This window comes from Salmo trutta, unplaced genomic scaffold (genome assembly GCF_901001165.1).
Source record: "Salmo trutta unplaced genomic scaffold, fSalTru1.1, whole genome shotgun sequence".
NCBI classification, from domain to species: Eukaryota; Metazoa; Chordata; class Actinopteri; order Salmoniformes; family Salmonidae; genus Salmo; species Salmo trutta.
The window spans coordinates 618621-640985 of NW_021822395.1; the positions used below are offsets into that span (position 1 = coordinate 618621).

Consider the following 22365-nt stretch of genomic DNA (forward strand, 5'->3'; position numbering starts at 1 on the left):
AGAATCCAAGGAAGCAGTAATGCGGGGGTCCAGGGCAGGGAAGCAGGACTGACGAGACGAGGGACTGGAAACAGTGACCAGAGTCAGAGCGGACGGAACTGTAGCAGAGAGAAAAGCAGAGTCAGGCTAGGGAAAACCAGGCACAAGAGAATAACAAGATCTATGCAGGAACAGCTTGAACCGCAGACTGACTGAGCAGAGTCTACAAACTAGCAGTGTGGAAGTGGCAGGGCTGAGTATTTGTAAAGGCTTGATTATGGAACATGTTGCAGCTGGTAGGGATCTGCTCCGCCTCCAGCACACCTGTCTCCACTCACACAATCACATACACACACACACAGAGAGAGCGAGGGAGAGAGCACTGGGGAAGGGGCGGCAGGTTAGGGAGACACAGGATGAGAAGTAGATGGCATGGCAGGAGCAGATGTAACAGAGAAAAAAAATCTATTTAATACCTTTTTGAATTCAGGCTGTAACACAACAAAATGTGGAGTAAGTCAAAGGGTGTGAATACTTTCTGAAGGCGCTGTATGTACAGTATGTAATGCACTATTACAGGACCTACATGGACAATTAAACCATCCAGAGATGCTCTTTATTTCACTCTGTTGATCTTCATTATCAAATTAATTGTTGCAGATTACTCTGTTGCCTTTTGAAACTATGCTTTTTAAAGTATGTATTATGTGTTTATGATAATCACCATTGGAACCGCTCCTCCTTGTACCAGGATCTGAAAGTCTTGCTTGACTCCAGAGATGTTTGTGTGCCCCTTGCAACCTCCAAACGATACAAGCATGGCACCAGCCTGGTGCCAGATTTATCAGACCTATGCTTTTTGAAGATGTTTCAACTTTGAAGGGCTTTGTGAGCCATAACATACTTTTTGAGTGTGGGTGTGTTTACGGGTGTGTGTACCTGTATGAATTAGTGTGTGTTGTTCTTGAAGATTATTCACCAGGGTTTCACCACAAGAGTCCCTTTGGAAACAGATGGTCAGAATAGATTGTGGGAGGTAAGCTAACAGAAAGCCCATTCAGTCTGCCCCTCTTGTATCCAGTTTGGACTCAATGCTGTTTTTCTTGGACCATCTGAATGGCACTGCTTTTAAACATATCTACTCTTAAATGTTCTGTGACGATCTTTCTTTCCAGACTATTGTGGCACAGTGAATGTTCTGAAATAGCCTCAAAACAAACACACACCCAGTCTCACTCCAGTTTCAGGTAGTCATATGAGTCAGGGAAACTGGGCCTACACATAAACACACACACACACACACACACACACACACACACACACACACACTCATCCTGCCTCCGATTATGATTCTCTTCAGCATGTCTGTCTTGTCTTGACCTGTCTTGGTCTGTCTTGTCCCTTTCTTGTCTTTCCCTGTCCTGTCTTTGTCTATCTTATCCCTTTCCTGTCTTTGTCTGTCTTGTCCTGTCTTGTCTTTGTCTGTCCGGCCTTGTCTGTCTTGTCTTGTTTTGGTCTGTCTTGTCCGGGTCTGTCTTAAAAGAACAGTGTTTAAACAGTGGGATCCTAGCAGAACAGTGTTTAAACAGTGGGATCCTAACAGAACAGTGTTTAAACAGTGGGATCCTAGCAGAACAGTGTTTAAACAGTGGGATCCTAACAGAACAGTGTTTAAACAGTGGGATCCTAACAGAACAGTGTTTAAACAGTGGGATCCTAACAGAACAGTGTTTAAACAGTGGGATCCTAACAGAACAGTGTTTAAACAGTGGGATCCTAACAGAACAGTGTTTAAACAGTGGGATCCTAACAGAACAGTGGTTAAACAGTGGGATCCTAACAGAACAGTGTTTAAACAGTGGGATCCTAACAGAACAGTGTTTAAACAGTGGGATCCTAACAGAACAGTGTTTAAACAGTGGGATCCTAACAGAACAGTGTTTAAACAGTGGGATCCTAACAGAACAGTGTTTAAACAGTGGGATCCTAACAATACAGTGTTTAAACAGTGGGATCCTAACAGAACAGTGGTTAAACAGTGTGATCTAGTCACAGCTCTACTGGCCTCAGTTGGAATGTCTGCTTTAGTTGTATAGGATATTTTGTCAATTTATGGTTAAAATGCAAATGCCAATAAATCTATGGATGGTTGTAATGCAACTAATGCAGTGTTGGGTGGCCAGCTCTTCCTAGAGCTGCCCAGCCAAACTGAGCCATCTGGGGAGAAGGGCCTTAGTCAGGGAGGTGGCCAAGAACCAGATGGTTACTCTGACAGAGCTCTAGAGTTCCTCTGTGGAGATGGGAGAACCTTTCAGAAGGACAACCTTCTCTACAGCACTAGTGGCCAGACAGAAGCCACTTCTCAGTAAAAGGCACATGACGGTCCTCTTGGAGTTTACAAAAAGGAACCTAAAGAGTCTCAGACCATGAGAAACAAGATTCTCTGGTCTGATGAAACCAAGATGAAACTCTTTAGCCTGAATGCCAAGTGTTACGTCTGGAGGAAACCTGGCACCACCATGCTGTGGGGATGTTTTTCAACGGCAGGGACTGGGAGACTAGTCAGGATCGAGGCAAAGATGAACAGAGCAAAGTACAGAGAGATCCTTGATGAAACCTGTTCCAGAGCGCTCAGGACCTCAGACTGGGACGAAGGTTTACCTTCCAACAGGACAACGACCCTAAGCACACAGCCAAGAGGATGCAGGAGTGGATTCGGGACAAGTCTCTGAATGTCCTTGAGTGGGCCAGCCAGAGCTCGGACTTGAACCTGATCGAACATCTCTGGAGAGTCCTGAAAATAGCTGTGTAGCAACACTCCCCATCCAACCTGACAGAGCTTGAGAGGATCTGCAGAGAAGAATGGGAGAAACCTCCCAAATACAGGTGTGCCAAGCTTGTAGCGTCATACCCAAGAAGACTTGATGCTCTAATCGCTGACAAAAGTGCTTCAACAAAGTACTGAGTAAAGGGTCTGAATACTTATGTTAATGTGATATTTCAGTTTTTTATTTGTAATACATTTGCAAAAAAATTCTAAATATCTATTTTTGCTTTGTCATTAAGGGTTATTATGTGTAGATGAATGAGGAAAAACAAATATTAAATCAATTTTAGGACTAAGCTGTAACGTAACAAAAAGTGGAAAAAGTCAAGGGGTCTGAATACTTTCCGAAGGACCCCTAACCCCCCCAGAGTCCACACATGGTAATACTAGATATGTATGTTAGTTCTCTTGACTGCATGGTGAAACTGGAGCACTTCACAATGACAGGAAAGTGAACACAATCCGTTCCGTACAAACAAACGTTTATTACTGAGAATGTTCTGAATATTATTAAAGTTCTAAAAGCAAATAATTAATCTAGGAGTGTAAATCAAAGCCTTATCTGGAGGAAACCCTCTGTTACCTATGAATGAACCTCTTGACTCTGGAACTTGGCATCACTGGTTTTTCTTCGTCCTCCTGACTCCACAACTCTGTTAGACCAAAGACATTTATCATTATATCCAACTCTGTTTTTATTTTTATTTTATTTCACCTTTATTTAACCAGGTAGGCAAGTTGAGAACAAGTTCTCATTTACAACTGCGACCTGGCCAAGATAAAGCAAAGCAGTTTGACACATACAACAACACAGAGTTACACATGGAATAAACAAAACATACAGTCAATAATACAGTAGAAAAAAAGACCAAAGACATTTATCATTATATCCAACTCTGTTAGACCAAAGACATTTATCATTATATCCAACTCTGTTAGACCAAAGACATTTATCATTATATTGAATGTGTTTTTTCTTCATTTGAGTTGACATAACATGACATAAATTCGTAAAGTCTTCATAAGCACTACAAAGGGTCATGTGACAGATCTGACTGTACACCTGGTTCTTTACCAAATGTGGCATAACCTTTTTTCTACCCGTTTATATAGCATCACATTGGCTTATGGATGACTTATGAAGCATCTATAGGGCTTCATTATTCTTTAAAGGATATGCCTGGTTTTATGTGGGACCTACATATTTTAGTGGTCATACCCTGCCTCTTAACCTGAGCCCGAGCAGCAGACCCTGGTCTCATGTTGAAACTAGACGAATACATGTGGATTGAATCCGTTCATAACAACCAGTCCGAAACAAGACAACAGCTTAGTGGGAGGTTTAGCTAATTGTGTGTTATATACTATACATCCACTAGAGGGCAGTCTAGATCATCTTCTGTAAATGAACCCTTTAACTCCCCACCAACAGCGTTAACTCTGTAGTGGGGGTTCTAATAGAAGAGACTTTAAGACAGTCCACCTGTTTTGTATTTATATAGTTTTCAGATCTCTAATCTTGGTCCTCTGATGTCAGTTAAGCACATTTTTCAGACACACTCGTTTACCTGTAAAAGTATGTGAAATATCCAACTTCCTCCTGAGAACAGAACAGGGAATTGAGACATGAGAATAACAGGAGGAAGTTGTCCCCCCTGACTCCCCTTCCCCTGTTATGGTGCTTGTATAGTACCAACACACACACACAAACACGCACACACACCCCAGCTAGACTTTATTGATTGCCTTATGATGAGGGTGATTAAAAATAAATGTTCATGGAAAGCTTTCTGCTCAATCTTTTCAGGTGTTGTTTTTCTCACTTCTACACATCCTCCCCTCCTCAGTGTCAGAGGTCAGGGGTCAGCCACACAGTCTACTGTAGGTGCAGGTCTACACATCCTCCCCTCCTCAGTGTCAGAGGTCAGGGGTCAGCCACACAGTCTGCTGTCGGTGTAGGTCTACACATCCTCCCCTCCTCAGTGTCAGAGGTCAGGGGTCAGCCACACAGTCTACTGTCGGTGTAGGTCTACACATCCTCCCCTCCTCAGTGTCAGGGGTCAGGGGTCAGCCACACAGTCTACTGTCGGTGTAGGTCTACACATCCTCCCCTCCTCAGTGTCAGAGGTCAGGGGTCAGCCACACAGTCTACTGTCGGTGTAGGTCTACACATCCTCTCCTCCTCAGTGTCAGAGGTCAGGGGTCAGCCACACAGTCTGCTGTAGGTGTAGGTCTACACATCCTCCCCTCCTCAGTGTCAGAGGTCAGGGGTCAGCCACACAGTCTGCTGTCGGTGTAGGTCTACACATCCTCTCAGTGTCAGAGGTCAGGGGTCAGCCACACAGTCTACTGTCGGTGTAGGTCTACACATCCTCCCCTCCTCAGTGTCAGAGGTCAGCCACACAGTCTACTGTCGGTGTAGGTCTACACATCCTCCCCTCCTCAGTGTCAGAGGTCAGGGGTCAGCCACACAGTCTGCTGTAGGTGTAGGTCTACACATCCTCTCCTCCTCAGTGTCAGAGGTCAGGGGTCAGCCACACAGTCTGCTGTAGGTGTAGGTCTACACATCCTCCCCTCCTCAGTGTCAGAGGTCAAGGGTCAGCCACACAGTCTGCTGTAGGTGTAGGTCTACACATCCTCCCCTCCTCAGTGTCAGAGGTCAGGGGTCAGCCACACAGTCTACTGTCGGTGTAGGTCTACACATCCTCTCCTCCTCAGTGTCAGGGGTCACGGGTCAGCCACACAGTCTGCTGTCGGTGTAGCTCTACATATCCTCTCCTCCTCAGTTTCAGGGTTCAGGGGTCAGCCACACAGTCTGGGTGTTGCTGTATAGTAGCACTTGGTGGGTGCACATATCAATCACATGTATTTATAAAGCCCTTTTTACATCGGCAGATGTCACAAAGTGCTTCTACAGAAACCCAGCCTAAACCCCATCCACGTGTCTGTCTGTCTGTGTGTGGGGGAGGGAGGGTGCTATCAGAGTCAGACAGTTATTTCCACTCACAGACCACAGAGAGGTGGCAGGAACAACCTACGTCCACCTCACACCACGGGACTGAAGTGGTTGAGACCAGACAATCACCACGTGGTCTAAGTTTTGGATCACTGTTTTGAACTGAAATGGCTCATTTCCCGGATTCAGTGGGACGTTGAGACGTTGAGCATGGGGGAGCATGGTCTGTAGGGGAACAGGTGCTTCCCTATCTCACTGTCTTAAATGTCACTCATGTTTTGGTTGGGAAAAAACATACAGGCTTAATAATCAGGTTAACTGTATATGCAGTTCAGACGCAGTTAAACAAAACATAATACATAGCTTCATCCTAATTCATGTACAGTTCATCATTTAGGACAGTTCGTCGTTCAGAAAATATCATACATTTATTGAATAATACATTTAAAAAAGCAACAACACATATTTTATATAAAGTCTCATTTTAAATAGCCAGTCAATGGCAATCATCATTGCAGTCCTGTTCCAGTACATTCAGTGAGAGAACAGCAAAGCAGTGTCTTATACAAGCAGCACCATGGAAGGATTAACATTTATTTAAAATGTATTTAACCTTTATTTAACCAGGTTATTTTTCAAGAGAGACCTGGAGACAATGCAGATTCTCAGGTTAGACTTGCTATAAAAGGAAAAAGAACAGAAATGAAACAAGTCTTGTCAGAGTATGATGCCTTGTGGGGTTAACTGTGTTCACAATACAGCCTTTATGATGTGATCACACACAACATTATCATGTATGTGTTCCGTGCAGCTCAGTAGAGCATGGCACACAAAAAGTGTCAAATGTATGTCGCTCTGGATAAGAGTGTCTAGTAAATGTACATGGTGGTATTGAGAGGTAAAGTCCCATTACTGGCCTAAACATGCCAGTCAGCTAAGTGGTTACTGTTTCTTTAAATCATGGTGTCAGATGACCAGTGCACCCATGGTTCACCTCATCTACAATACTGTGCTGCAGGGGTGTCAAACTCATTCCATGGAGGGCTGAGTGTCTGCAGGTTTTTGGTTTTTCCTTTCAATTAAGCCATAGACAAGCAGGTGAGGGGAGTTCCTCACTAATTAGTGACCTTAATTTATCAATCAAAATTGTTAAAATGAAGTACTTTGTAATGCCAAAACTTGTGGCAACTGAGTTGCCACCAAATTGAAGGAGACGAAACCTTAACTTTGCTGGAGTGTTGAAACACATCATCCTGAGATGTGTTGAAACATGACATGGTGTGTTGTGCAGCACCTTGCCAGACTGGGAGCACTCACAGAAAAGGTTGAAAACACTATTTTGGTGTTTCGAGTCCTGTCCAGAATTAGATTCCTTCTCTTTCCTCTATTTAAAGCTTCTAAACTCCATTCTGATGTTTTGAATCCTGTCTAGTGCAGAATTAGATCCCTTTCTCTGAAGTGCCTTAATGTTTAACATTGTTATGTATTTGATCATTTGACATTATATACCATTTTGGGCAGGCATTGTCAAGCACAGTGTTCAAGTCACCAGCAGTAACTGGAGGTTGAACTGCAAAAATGTGGGATTCTACACTTCACCATTAATAATCTTGAATGTGGGAATGGGTGCTGTCCTCATTGAACGTCAATTTGACGGTTTAGATATCATGATCCATTACACTTCATGGCACAAGCTCAATACTAATATAGAAATCTACTTGGATTTCATCAAATATGCATGAATCATTATGTGAAAAAATCATAAAGTCAAAAAGAAAAATATTACACACAATCCTCTAAAATCAGAGTCACGTGACAAGATAGAAAATGCAACGTGATTAAAACCAGACTTCTAAGGAGTTCAATCACTCATTTTCTCTCTTTGGTTATAGTCATGAAAGATACTGACATTTTGAGCAACATGTTAAGTTGGATTTATTCTTACATTATTTTGTTAAAATGAAATTAACAAATCATTAATATGATTACATACATTTTTTTGAAAGATATTTTTGAGGTATTTTGACTTTTTATTGAGACAGTTCTGAAATGACAGAGAGGATACAGATAGGATACAGATAGGATACAGAGAGGATACAGATAGGGGGGAGAAACAGATTGAAGGCTTGGAGCGGGGAATTGATCCCCGTTCTTCGGGCTCTGCACAACTTGCATTCATGTTTATTAAGTATATGTTTGTTTGTTTTTTTGGGGGGGGGGTTCAATTTCAATTCACCCTGAATAATTTCTTACGGTGTGGCTGTGTGGGTGAGTGGGTAAAATTCCAACAAAATGCACCATTTTACTGCACCTCCTGATTCTAATCTGTCTAAATAAAAGCATAGAAAAAAAATAAAGGTAGAACTCCACAAAAAATATTCTCCATAGCTCCTTATCATCAATCAATATTTAGGATTATAAACCATTTGCATTTATAAACTATTAATTGTATGAGAAACACAGTTTTTGTGTTTTGATGCTGCCTTTTACATGCACTGAAACCACAAAAAATGTTTTCACAACACTCTCTTAAAAACACCAAGTCATGTTGATGAACCACTTTGGGTCTTTCAAAGTACATCATTTCTGTTTTAAAACACATTCTGTGTATTAAAACACTTTCATTGGGTTTACATTCAAACACCCTCCAAACACCAGATCTCAGTTTAGCTGCACTATTTTCCATGGTTTCGTTACACAATCATGCATGGTGTTTTGAGACTTTCTGTTTTTACAGTGAAGTAGACGGGAGGAACAAAAACCCGCAGACACTCGGCCCTCCGTGGAATGAGTTTGACACCTGTGCTGTACTGTAAAACAACACAGTCTCAATCACACCATGTCAGGAGTACTTCACGACACTGTGGTCAGCCCTGTGTTTCCTGTTCAAGACCCTGTGTCTTTGTGATGGTTAGGAGATCACAATCACATATAGTAACTCATGCAATCACATAACACACTCATGCAATCACATAACACACTCATGCAAGCACATAAACACTCACATCCAGTCTACTAAATGTGGTTACTTGGAAGTCCGGGGAACGTACGTTTTTGGTTTCCCATTGCTTCTGCGAAGGAAGACATACATTTCCTGACCGGTAAAACAGAAAGTGAAAACTTTCTGGGAATGTTCATTTGTAGCTTACAGGGAGGTCCTGAGAACGTTTACTATGGTTCCCGAAGGTTTTGGAATTAGTTCACTGCGCCACCAAGATGGAGCTAGCATGCCATGTATTTTTACTGATACAAAGCAGTTCATTTGAATCTATTCAAACAGACCCCATTTCAAAGGAAACAAGCACCCATTAAGGTCAACACACCTGAACACACTTAACAAGATAGAGGAGAGAGAGAGTTTTGTTGATGTTGAGAATGGAATGTATATGTTTTTAAATAACATTCTTAGAATGTTACTAATGTTTGCTTGTGCTTTTTATGGAAAGTTTTCTTAATGTTCTGAGAACATGACTTTAAAGTAAAGATTCACCCATTTTGAATGTTATAATGTTTTTGTGCATCTCTGAGTGATGTTCTTTCGATTCCCTGGGTCATTTCATGTGTATCTGAGCTACTGCCATTAAAGCAGGCAGAACTTCTGCCAGTGTGATGTAGCATTGTGTTAAAGTGTCTCTGGAAGTTAATAGGAATATGACTTTTAGATCGTTAAAACGTCTATCATACGTGTCAGATTCTAATACTGGCCGATGTCATAACGTGGGAGGTAGTCTTCTCTCCAATGAGCCATTGATCATATTTTCACGATATTCCTGCCCAGAGAGATGTGTAATTGAACAGAGGGTCTAACACATTTCTACTATTTGTCTGCCTCTTCAGTCCAGGGTGCATTGCATGATGCCGTTGTGAATGTCAGACTCCACTCTGAGGCACATCAATCTGCAGGTTTAACATGGTGAGATTGTAGACTCCTAAATTGATATTGCAGTTTTTTAGGCAATTCTAAAGCTAACTACCTACTTCACATGCTGATATTGACTTTGGTATTATTGTGTGTAGCTATATTTGCTAGCTTGCTACTAGCCAGCCAGCCCATAGAGAGAGCATTGCATTGTCGGTTTTTTAGTCGTCTTGAGCTGCAACAGATTTCCACAATGATTTTCACGTTGCTACCAACCTTATAATAACGACAAGATAAAAAATGTGTTCACAAAAAATATTGTTCTCACATATTAGTGTTATGCAACACTGTAAATTATAGGAATGAGTGGTTTTGGGTGTAGTTTTCCTTTAAATAGAACCATGAGGAAACCTGCAGAAAACATTATGCTGAAGTATGGTTCTTAGAACGTTATGTGCTAGCTGGGTATCCTGCACCATTCCCAGAACATTGTGGGAAGGATGTGTGCAGAATAATCATAGGACAAACATACTCTCACCAAGGTCTAAGAAATATATGGTTCTCAGAACATTATGTGCTAGCTGGGATAACACATGCACACACACATGCAGGAACAGTAGATCAGGCATGAACACACACACACACACACACACACACACACACACAGAGAAAGCTTCTCACTGCATCACAGGATATGTAACTGTGTGCTGCAGCATGTGGGGCTTTTGGTTTGTGTAGCACAGGAAACCTCCTAATCACATCCCAGCACAAGAGGTAAACTGCAAAACACCCTGCTTAACGACAGTAACACCTCAACTAAACCCAAGGCCAGGGGATTGTTATCACTCACAGTGATTTCACTGAAACTGGTTGATTACAGTAAGGAATGGAGAATAGTAACATTTCAGTGCAAATTATATTATAGTAAATCAAATCTGATTATTTGTTTAAATAGGTAACACGCAATCACAAAAAAAATGCATTAAAAAAAACAATCAATCACAGTTACATTCACAGTCAACTGATTTTCACGTGATTACAGTGCAGTAGAATATTTCATGTAGGCCTCAAGAATCAACCTCTGTAAGAAAGTTTTACCCAAAAGACCATAGTTAAAGCTGATGTTATCATTGGTAGAAGTTCCAAGTTCAGAGGCAGCCAGCTGATCAATTTCTGTAATATCAAGTATGGGTATCTGCAGCCCAACATGGTGACAGAAGTATGGGTATCTGCAGCCCAACATGGTGACAGAAGTATGGGTATCTGCAGCCCAACATGGTGACAGAAGTATGGGTATCTGCAGCCCAACATGGTGACAGAAGTATGGGTATCTGCAGCCCAACATGGTGACAGAAGTATGGGTATCTGCAGCCCAACATGGTGACAGAAGTATGGGTATCTGCAGCCCAACATGGTGACAGAAGTATGGGTATCTGGAGCCCAACATGGTGACAGAAGTATGGGTATCTGCAGCCCAACATGGTGACAGAAGTATGGGAGAGTGGGTGAATGGAAAGCGAAATCAGCTAATTGGCCAGATTTGTTGCCACTGAATACTGTTTCAAATGGCTGATTGGGCTGCGAGACGAGTCGATAAGTTGGACCAGCGCACCGGGGTTGTATCGACATGCCTGCCGACTTGAAGTGCTTCCTACTGGGTATCATGCAGTGGAGGCTCCTCAGAGGAGGAAGGGGAAGAACATCTTCCTCAGTGAATTTCATAATAAATTAAATAGTAAAACATTTTTAAAAAGTTAGCCTTTTTAGAAAAAAATATTCTAAATATATTCACGTCACCAAATAATTGATTAAAACACACTTTTGCAATGTAGGTCTACAGTAGCCTAAAGAGCACCGTGATGTAGCTTTCATTCATAGTCTAGGTTGAGGAAACCTCATGATGGGTACAGGGAAAATTTGACTATCATGTAGTAGCCTAAACCTATCGATGTTACATTGAACTGGGTGAATGGAATATGAATGACAGTCATCCAATAAGCTGTAATAGAAATAAGGCCATGCTCATGAAAGAAGAAAAAAAGACGTCCTCCCTCATCCCTCATCAGGGCTCCTGAGTGGCGCAGCGGTCTAAGGCATTGCATCTCAGGGCTTGAGGTGTCACTACAGACACCCTGGTTCGATTCCAGGCTGTATCACAACTGGCCGTGATTAGTAGTCCCATAGGGTGGTGCACAATTGGCCCAGCGTCGTCCGGGTTTGGCCGGTGTAGGCCGTCATTGTAAATACGAATTTGTTCTTAAATGACTTGTCTAGTTAAATAAAGGTTAAAATAATAAAAAATCTTAAATGGCACCGATCGCCACTGGTATCATGGTCATGTCACAGGCGGCAGCTAACGTGGCCATGTTTTCTCTCAAATTATTTTATTTAAAAGAGGATAGCAGCCTACACAAGAAGTAACTAATATTGATAAGCATCTAGATGTCACCTTGATACATACAGTACATACAGTCTACTACTCAATGGGGAGGGTACGCATGAAAAACAACAACACCGGGAGACAGTACCGTTCGCTCCCGCTTGACAGGCACTACTGTCCGGTAACGGCATGGGAAGTAGCTACCTAGTAGCCAATATCAGAGTGACAGTAATATATCAGGGTGACAGTCACAGTAATATATCAGGGTGTCAGTCACAGTAATATATCAGAGTGCCAGTCACAGTAATATATCCGAGTGACAGTCACAGTAATATATCCGAGTGACAGTCACAGTAATATATCAGTGTGCCAGTCACAGTAATATATCAGAGTGCCAGTCACAGTAATATATCAGAGTGCCAGTCACAGTAATATATCAGGGTGACAGTCACAGTAATATATCAGGATGACAGTCACAGTAATATATCAGGGTGACAGTCACAATAATATATCAGGGTGACAGTCACAGTAATATATCAGGATGACAGTCACAGTAATATATCAGAGTGCCAGTCACAGTAATATATCCGAGTGACAGTCACAGTAATATATCCGAGTGACAGTCACAGTAATATATCAGTGTGCCAGTCACAGTAATATATCAGAGTGCCAGTCACAGTAATATATCAGAGTGACAGTCACAATAATATATCAGGGCGACAGTCACAATAATATATCAGGGTGACAGTCACAGTATTATATCATAAGTGACAGTCGCAGTAATATATCAGGATGACAGTCACAGTAATATATCAGTGTGCCAGTCACAGTAATATATCAGAGTGCCAGTCACAGTAATATATCAGAGTGACAGTCACAATAATATATCAGGGCGACAGTCACAATAATATATCAGGGTGACAGTCACAGTAATATATCAGGGTGACAGTCACAGTAATATATCATAAGTGACAGTCGCAGTAATATATCAGGATGACAGTCACAGTAATATATCAGGGTGACAGTCACAGTAATATATCAGGGTGACAGTCACAATAATATATCAGGATGACAGTCACAGTAATATATCAGGGTGACAGTCACAGTAAGAACATGCGTACAACCCATAAAGCAACAGTACACCCATCATCAATACTTCCATTTTTTTATTTTTTATTTATTTAACTAGGCAAGTCAGTTAAGAACAAATTCTTATTTACAATGACAGCCTAGGAACAGTGGGTTAACTGCCTTGTTCAGGGGCAGAATATAGGATTTGACCTAGCAACCTTTCGGTTACTGGCCCAACGCTCTAACCACAAGGCTACCTGCCGCCCCAATAAACAATCTTCAGTTTTAAACCGGAAAATGTACAATTATTCATGTAATTCTAACACTCAGACTCATCCTCTGGCTTAAAAACAGAAGTCCCAACTCTCGCAGTATGGTAGCTCAATGTGAGGTACACTCGTAGAAAAAAGGGTTCCAAAAGGGTTTTACAGCTGTCCCCATAGGAGAACCCTTTTTGGTTCCAGGTAGAACTCTTTTGGATTCCATGTAGAACCCTCTGTGGAAAGGGTTCTTCATGGAACCCAGAAGGGTTCTATCTGGAACCAAAGGGGGTTCTTCAAAGGGTTCTCTGATGAGGACAGCCAAATAATCATTTTTGGTTGTAGATAGCACCTAGTTGTGTGTCACAGTCTGGTTGAGTGGCAAGAAACGGAAGAGAAAAAATACAGCTCAATCAAAACCGTCTAACCTATAGCAGAGCGCTTTGACACACCCACTCCTTTCCACACGCCCACTACTTCCCTTTCGACACACCCACTCGCCCATATTCCGGTCGCCATATTGGGACGCAGCGACCCCCTTCTCGTAATCAGGGAGAAACAAAGACCAGTAGGACTGCGGCCCTCTGGGAAGAGAAGTTTTACTTCCTGGTTCCAGGGCTCAGGACACTCGTATGGCTGCGTACTCTGAGCCCTCCTCCTGAGGCTGTGCAGGGCGCGGTGCGGCTCGAGGCTTTACCTGATGGTTGAGCGCTGCGTACATGATATCACTCTCTTCCTCTTTCTCCTTCCCGTTGCTATAGGTATCATCCCTGTCCACCGGGACAGCTACCTGATTGGCTGCATCTTGGACGGGTGCCGGATGAGTGCGACGTGGGCCCCTGGCAGGTGCGTTGTCATAGATACAGTCCGGCGGTGGGGTGGGCTGGGCTTGTGCCTGGGCTTGGGGCCGGGGCTGGGCTTGGGGCCGGTCCTGGGCTTGGTGGGATCGGATGCTTGGTCTGTGGTGGGGTTGGGGGTTGGGTCGTGGGAATGCTTGCTGGGTCATTGGTATAGCCATATACTGCAACAACAAGTAAGCAACTTTAATACTCTGTGTATTTGCAAACCCCACTGTTGATTATAGTGGGCCACACCTGGGACTGACAGACAAGGAGCGCACCAAAAGACTCTGTTACATACTGTAAACACATTAAACACCATTCAGAATCTGTACTAATAGTACTAATATAGGACTAAATGAAAGGGAGATGTGTAAAGTGTATATCTGTTTGACCTGGTTCTCTGTTTGGTCCTCTTTCCTTGACTTCCTGGTCGGACAGGCACCTGCAATTTCAAGGGAATCATGAACAAAACATTGAAATTAAATGTTATGTCCTAGATATAAATGTCTGTATTAATATACTATGGTCATCATTAGTCTGTATTAATGTACTATGGTCATCATTAGTCTGTATTAATGTACTATGGTCATCATTAGTCTGTATTAATGTACTATGGTCATCATTAGTCTGTATTAATGTACTATGGTCATCATTAGTCTGTATTAATGTACTATGGTCATCATTACTCTCTATTCATGTACTATGGTCATCATTAGTCTGTATTAATGTACAATGGTCATCATAGTCTGTATTAATATGCAACGGTCATCATTAGGCTGTATTAATATGCTACGGTCATCATTAGTCTGTATTAATGTGTTATGGTCATCATTAGTCTGTATTAATGTGATATGGTCATCATCAGTCTGTATTTATGTACTATGGTCATCATTAGTCTGTATTAATGTACTATGGTCATCATTAGTCTGTATTAATGTACTATGGTCATCATTAGTCTGTATTAATGTACTATGGTCATCATTAGTCTGTAGTAATGTACTATGATCATCATTAGTCTGTATTAATGTACTATGGTCATCATTAGTCTGTATTAATATGCTGAGGTAATCGTGATCATCTTACCTTTACAACCACGCATTGAGAGCATGGATATGGTTATCACCACGATGACAAACACCACAATCCCAGCCGAGGAGTAAACATAAGGCCACAGCCACTCCAGGAAGCTGTCACTCCGACTCACTGTACTGTCTATAAGAGAAAGAGGAATAATTTCCACTATGAACAGGGAGGAAATGTCCCCCCACACCACATTTGAATTCATTAAAGCTATAGACTCAAAAATATAAAATGCAGGAAATTTGTTTTCAATGGCAAAATAATTCTGCCTAATTACACACACACACACATTTAAAATCAAAATTACACCCCTGAAGAGGAGGTTTGACTCAACAGGGATACTAGGTTGCTAGTTTTAACTGGCTGTTAGGGTGTTACTGGTTACCACAGTGTTTCAGAGTTAGGTGTGACATAGCATTGTGTTGTGGTGTGCCTTGATGTATATTCATACTGCAGCACCTTTCTGTTCAGTGTGCAATGCATGCTAAGCTATGAAGAGTGAAAATCTCCTCTTACTTGTTTCATTGTTCTGATATAAATCTGTGGTGTCTTCGATTCTCTCTGAAATACATAACAATTGACACCCATCACAGGGGTTTGCTTCTATGAATACAATGGGAAAAAATAACTAAATGTTTATTGTTTAACTGATTAAACATTTCAAACTGAGAAAATGTATTAATAGATTGCTCACCTGAGACAGTAACATTAATAGAATGACCCACAGCCGTGTGTAATTCACACCTGTATAGACCAGCATCACCTCTGGATATGTTTGTGAAAGTCAGAAATGAGATCCATGTAGTGTTTGTCAAATTTGTCAACTGTGTTTGAATGAGAGCTGTTGTGTTGACAGTATTGCATTTGGTTGATTCATCAAACTTACACCATGATGGTGGTGGTAAGTTGGAACAGAAATCAACAGAACAGTTCATCTTCAGTTGTTTCCCAGGTGAAGTCTCCCATACTGTGTTCCGTGTCACTCTAATCTCTGGGAAGCAATCAGAATCTTGACCTGCAAAGAATTAAACTGAAGTAAGTAACTGCCTGACCAATAGTCCCCCATAAGATCACCCATCACCTCTATATCAAATCATACACACACACATAACAAATAGATTGTAATAATGGCTACAAGGATAGGCCTTAATATGTCTTTATCTGGATCCTAGGTGGTGGAAAAAAATATTTTACTGAGATGAGAGGTGATTAAAGATTGTAGACAGGTGAGGGAGATGTTCCCCTACATCAGAATTTCCCCGTGGTATCAGTGAAAGTGACATGTTCATGACTAATAGAAGGGGGATACATACAGAGAGATAAAAAAAAGGACAAAACACATTTCACATCCTGAAGAGTGGGAACTCAATTAGCAGAAAACAGTGGGACTACAGGTTCTAGGGAATTGAGATTCATTTTTAGTCATTTAGCAGACGCTCTTATCCAGAGCAACTTACAGTAGTGAATGCATACATTTCATGCATTATTTTTTATTTTTTGTACTGGCCCCCCGTTTTTTGTACTGGCCCCCGTGGGAATCGAACCCACAACCCTGGCGTTGCACACACCACGCTGGCGTTGCACACACCACGCTGGCGTTGCACACACCATGCTCTACCAACTGAGCCACAAGGAAGACCTGCACTTATTCAGTGCTGCATCCTGTCTCAGACTAAATAGGACCACCTCATCATACCATGGGGGAACTTATCACAAACCTAAAGACTTTCCGACGTCATAATCATCACTGAGGAACTGAGTATATCCAAAATGATCTCAGTTTAACTCATTATTACTGACCATCAATAACATTCAGAATGTCAATTAGTGGCAAGGAGTGTCAGACTTCTCAGTATCAATGAGAGGACAGTAGAGGTGACAAAACGATAGCATCATATACCACTTGACTGTTGGCCTACCACTCAATGGCACACAACTCGATTATACCTTCCGACCACACAGGAAAGCCACAGTAGGGCTATAATAAAGATGCACTATTGTAACGCCCTGGCCATAGAGAGGGGGTTTTTGTTATTTATTTTGGTTAGGCCAGGGTGTTACATTGGGTGGGCGTTCTATGTTCTTTTTCTAGGTTTTTTTGTATTTCTTTGTTTTGGGCCGTGTGTGGCTCCCAATCAGGCACAGCTGAAGTTCATTGTTGTTGATTGGGAGTCACACATAAGGAGCATGTTTTTTCTTTGGGTTTTGTGGGTAATTGTATTTTCTGTTTAGTTTTGTACCTAGCAGAACTGTAGGCTGTCGTTCATTTTCGTGTTTTGGTTGAAGTGTTGCTATTAATTAAATATTGAATATGAACACATCCTCCGCTGCGTATTGGTCCACCTTTTCCGACGATGACTTCTCTGTTTCATCTGACGACGAAGGCAGCCGTTACAACTATGCAGAAATTGTTCCGCCACTTCCTGGTTGCTAAAATTCTAACAGTTCGCCTAATTTCAGTTTATGTGACAAAAAAGCAAGTATAGTGTAGAGAATCATCGTACCATCTAAACCGCTATGAAATATACTGCTCAAAAAAATAAAGGGAACACTTAAACAACACAATGTAACTCCAAGTCAATCACACTTCTGTGAAATCAAACTGTCCACTTAGGAAGCAACACTGATTGACAATAAATTTCACATGCTGTTGTGCAAATGGAATAGACAATAGGTGGAAATTATAGGCAATAAGTAAGACACCCCCAATAAAGGAGTGGTTCTGCAGGTAGAGACCACAGACCACTTCTCAGTTCCTATGCTTCCTGGCTGATGTTTTGGTCACTTTTGAATGCTGGCGGTGCTTTCACTCTAGTGGTAGCATGAGACGGAGTCTACAACCCACACAAGTGGCTCAGGTAGTGCAGCTCATCCAGGATGGCACATCAATGCGAGCTGTGGCAAGAAGGTTTGCTGTGTCAGCGTAGTGTCCAGAGCATGGAGGCGCTACCAGGAGACAGGCCAGTACATCAGGAGACGTGCAGGAGGCCGTAGGAGGGCAACAACCCAGCAGCAGGACCGCTACCTCCGCCTTTGTGCAAGAAGGAGCAGGAGGAGCACTGCCAGAGCCCTGCAAAATGACCTCCAGCAGGCCACAAATGTGCATGTGTCTGCTCAAACGGTCAGAAACAGACTCCATGAGGGTGGTATGAGGGCCCGACGTCCCAGGTGGGGGTTGTGCTTACAGCCCAACACCGTGCAGGACGTTTGGCATTTGCCAGAGAACACCAAGATTAGCAAATTCGCCACTGGCGCCCTGTGCTCTTCACAGATGAAAGCAGGTTCACACTGAGCACATGTGACAGACGTGACAGAGTCTGGAGACGCCGTGGAGAACGTTCTGCTGCCTGCAACATCCTCCAGCATGACCGGTTTGGCGGTGGGTCAGTCATGGTGTGGGGTGGCATTTCTTTGGGGGGCCGCACAGCCCTCCATGTGCTCGCCAGAGGTAGCCTGACTGCCATTAGGTACCGAGATGAGATCCTCAGACCCCTTGTGAGACCATATGCTGGTGCGGTTGGCCCTGGGTTCCTCCTAATGCAAGACAATGCTAGACCTCATGTGGCTGGAGTGTGTCAGCAGTTCCTGCAAGAGGAAGGCATTGATGCTATGGACTGGCCCGCCCGTTCCCCAGACCTGAATCCAATTGAGCACATCTGGGACATCATGTCTCGCTCCATCCACCAACGCCACGTTGCACCACAGACTGTCCAGGAGTTGGCGGATGCTTTAGTCCAGGTCTGGGAGGAGATCCCTCAGGAGACCATCCGCCACCTCATCAGGAGCATGCCCAGGCGTTGTAGGGAGGTCATACAGGCACGTGGAGGCCACACACACTACTGAGCCTCATTTTGACTTGTTTTAAGGACATTACATCAAAGTTGGATCAGCCTGTAGTGTGGTTTTCTACTTTAATTTTGAGTGTGACTCCAAATCCAGACCTCCATGGGTTGATAAATTGGATTTCCATTGATTATTTTTGTGTGATTTTGTTGTCAGCACATTCAACTATGTAAAGAAAAAAGTAGTTAATAAGATTATTTCTTTCATTCAGATCTAGGATGTGTTGTTTAAGTGTTCCCTTTATTTTTTTGAGCAGTGTATATTTTCCATACCCCAAAATATTGGATTTTCAGCTGTTTGAAGCTGGTGTACAAAACCGAAAGTATAAGACTCAAAAAACTAAACTTAAAAACAGGGAGAATAGAAATAGCGCACATAGAACAGATCTACCGCTTATTAGACTTGATTTGAATGAGAATGACAGATCTATAACTCACATTTCTATGTGAATTTTGTTGGGTCGCCCAAAAAGTGACATATCGCAGCTTTAATAGAGACCATGGGTATGTTCACACAGAGGGATCTGATATATATAGTATGACTCATTGTGGTTAATAATAAGCTACTGAGGAAAAATAGGGCCTGTATTTTCATAATTATCAAGTTATAATAAGTTAATATAACAGTGGACAGCAGGTAGTCTAGCAGCTAAGAGCGTTGGGCCAGTTACCAAAAGGTTGCTGGTTCGAATCCCCAAGCCGACTAGGTAAAATCATTTGTCGATGTGTCCTTGAGCAAGGCACCTAACCTTAATTGCTCCTGTTAGTAGCTCTGGATAAATTTGTCTGCTAAATCACAAAAATTTAAATTAACTCATGATTGTTGTTGTTGAAATCATATAAATTAAAATACATGACACAAGTATTGGTATAACTGAGATGTGCCCCAAAAAATATTTCAGCTGGTTGTCAGTAAGCTACAATATCTCTGTAATGTCAATTATAAAATATTAATGTTGTTGATGGGTTCAAAATGCCAGTGTGAAATGTGGAGTATTTGCTATTCAGCGGAAACAAAATGGAAGCCAGAAGAGCGATTTGTTTCAACAACAACAACTGGAAAACAGGGAGGAGAACATTAACAACATAAATTATTCATCTTTAGGGAGGAAGATCGGGCGGACATTAAGATGACTTGGAACAAATTTTCCTACCCCGCTAATCTCTTATTTTTAGTCCCTTTATCTTTTTCTACAACAGGATATCTTTTTTTCTGTCATCGAGCTCTCACACACAAATAAAAAAAGTGTTTTTTGCCAGGATGACAAAAACTGGAAGTCTTGAATGAGAGGATGACATTTCAGATATTTACAAAAATGTTCACTCAAAGAGAACCACAGTTATTTTATTTACCAGCAACACTTCTCTTACTTTGTGTTGGAACTGAACCAACCACAATACGCTGTAGTTTAATCACATACAAAACGTTTTTTTCTCCCCTGGGTCTAACTTACCATGGGCATCCCGGGGGAAGAGAAGCACAACCAAGATGGTGAGAGGTAGGCTGGTCCAGGACCAGCAGTCACGGGGCCCCATGGTGACTTGTAGCCCACAGGCCTTCTATATCAGCAGGTTACACCAGAGGTGGTTTAGGAAGACAGCCACAGCATTGGTAGATGATCATCTCTGTGTGTGTGTGTGTGTGTGTGTGAGAGAGTGTGTGAGTGAGTGAAATACACTGTCTGTTCTCTCTCTCGCTCTCTCTTCCTCAATTTTAAATGTCTCTCACATCAGTCTGAACACACCCCAGCATCATAGTCTCTCCGTCACTGCACAAGTGTTTGTGGTAACATTTCTTCCGTTTTACTTCCTTTACCTACTCTCTCTTTCACTCGTTCTCTCTCTCCCCATGTGCTTCATCCTCTCTCATCTACATAACATTGACTGTGGTGATCACTATAGATTAGATTAGGTTTATTCGTCACATGCACAAGGTTGCAGATGTAATAGCAGGGTACAGTGACATTCTTAAGCTCCGAGCTCCAACAGTGCTGGTCAAAGAGAAGTGGATGAAACAATAATACAAATAATAATAAATACATATTTACAACTGTAACAATTATAAATGTCCATTGGGGGGGTGGGGGCAGGATGAACGTCAGTTGGGGACACAGGGGTAGCAGGTAACTGACTAGTGGTGGCTATTCATCAGCCTGATGGTCTGGCGGTAGAAGTCTGACAGTTTTTGCCATGATGTACCTATACTACCCACGTCTGAGTGATGGAAGCAGGGAGAACAGGCCGTGGCTCGGGTGACTGAGGTCTTCTTATCACATACGACACCTGGTGTTGTAGGTGTCCTGGGGGGCAGGCAGTGTACACCCAATGGTGCGTTCGGCTGAGCGTACCACCTTCTGTAGAGCCTTGCAGGCTGTGGTCTAGCCGACAGTATGCTCTCGATGGTGCTCCTGTAGAACACTGTGAGGGCCCTCGGGAACAGGCAGGATTTCTTCAGCCTCCTGTCAGTGTGGTTTGAAGAGTCTCTGTCGTGTTTCTTCACCAGGGTGTCAGTGTGGGTTGAAGAGTCTCTGTCGTGTTTCTTCACCAAGGTGTCCGTGTGGGTTGAAGAGTCTCTGTCGTGTTTCTTCACCAGGGTGTCAGTGTGGGTTGAAGAGTCTCTGTCGTGTTTCTTCACCACGGTGTCAGTGTGGGTTGAAGAGTCTCTGTCGTGTCTTCTTCACCAGGGTGTCAGTGTGGGTTGAAGAGTCTCTGTCGTGCTTCTTCACCAGGGTGTCAGTGTGGGTTGAAGAGTCTCTGTCGTGCTTCTTCACCAGGGTGTCCGTGTGGGTTGAAGAGTCTCTGTCGTGCCTTCATCACCAAGGTGTCCGTGTGGGTTGAAGAGTCTCTGTCGTGTCTTCTTCACCAGGGTGTCAGTGTGGGTTGAAGAGTCTCTGTCGTGCTTCTTCACCAAGGTGTCCGTGTGGGTTGAAGAGTCTCTGTCGTGTCTTCTTCACCAAGGTGTCCGTGTGGGTTGAAGAGTCTCTGTCGTGTCTTCTTCACCAGGGTGTCAGTGTGGGTTGAAGAGTCTCTGTCGTGTTTCTTCACCAGGGTGTCAGTGTGGGTTGAAGAGTCTCTGTCGTGCCTTCTTCACCAGGGTGTCAGTGTGGGTTGAAGAGTCTCTGTCGTGCCTTCTTCACCAGGGTGTCAGTGTGGGTTGAAGAGTCTCTGTCGTGTTTCTTCACCACGGTGTCAGTGTGGGTTGAAGAGTCTCTGTCGTGCTTCTTCACCAAGGTGTCCGTGTGGGTTGAAGAGTCTCTGTCGTGTTTCTT

The 22365-nt window shown here is 42.8% G+C and overlaps 2 protein-coding genes across 5 annotated transcripts in view; one reads left to right on the forward strand and one right to left on the reverse strand.

Annotated features, from left to right (window-relative positions):
* Nucleotides 1-16225, forward strand: part of LOC115182130 (OX-2 membrane glycoprotein) — a 51959-nt gene extending 35734 nt beyond the window's left edge. Inside the window, exons 8-9 of one of the 4 annotated variants that reach the window (XR_003873627.1) lie at nt 14094-14178; nt 14417-14442. Coding sequence is in view for 3 of the 4 variants with exons in the window: in XM_029743793.1 (XP_029599653.1) it covers nt 14094-14178; nt 14417-14477 (146 nt within the window). In the remaining variant the exon portion in view is untranslated. Of the gene's footprint in view, nt 1-14093; nt 14256-14416; nt 14478-16206 lie in introns of those variants that run through there. The other 3 variants (XM_029743793.1, XM_029743794.1, XM_029743795.1) reach the window with 3 other exon arrangements.
* Nucleotides 14483-20745, reverse strand: LOC115182131 (uncharacterized). Its single transcript, XM_029743798.1, has 5 exons — nt 20551-20745; nt 15949-16269; nt 15771-15815; nt 15258-15386; nt 14483-14616 (listed from the first exon to the last, which is right to left on the reverse strand). The coding sequence occupies exons 1-5, from the start codon at nt 20630-20632 to the stop codon at nt 14483-14485; spliced, it is 711 nt and encodes a 236-aa protein (XP_029599658.1). The 5' UTR covers nt 20633-20745.
* Nucleotides 20746-22365: the final 1620 nt, after the last annotated feature.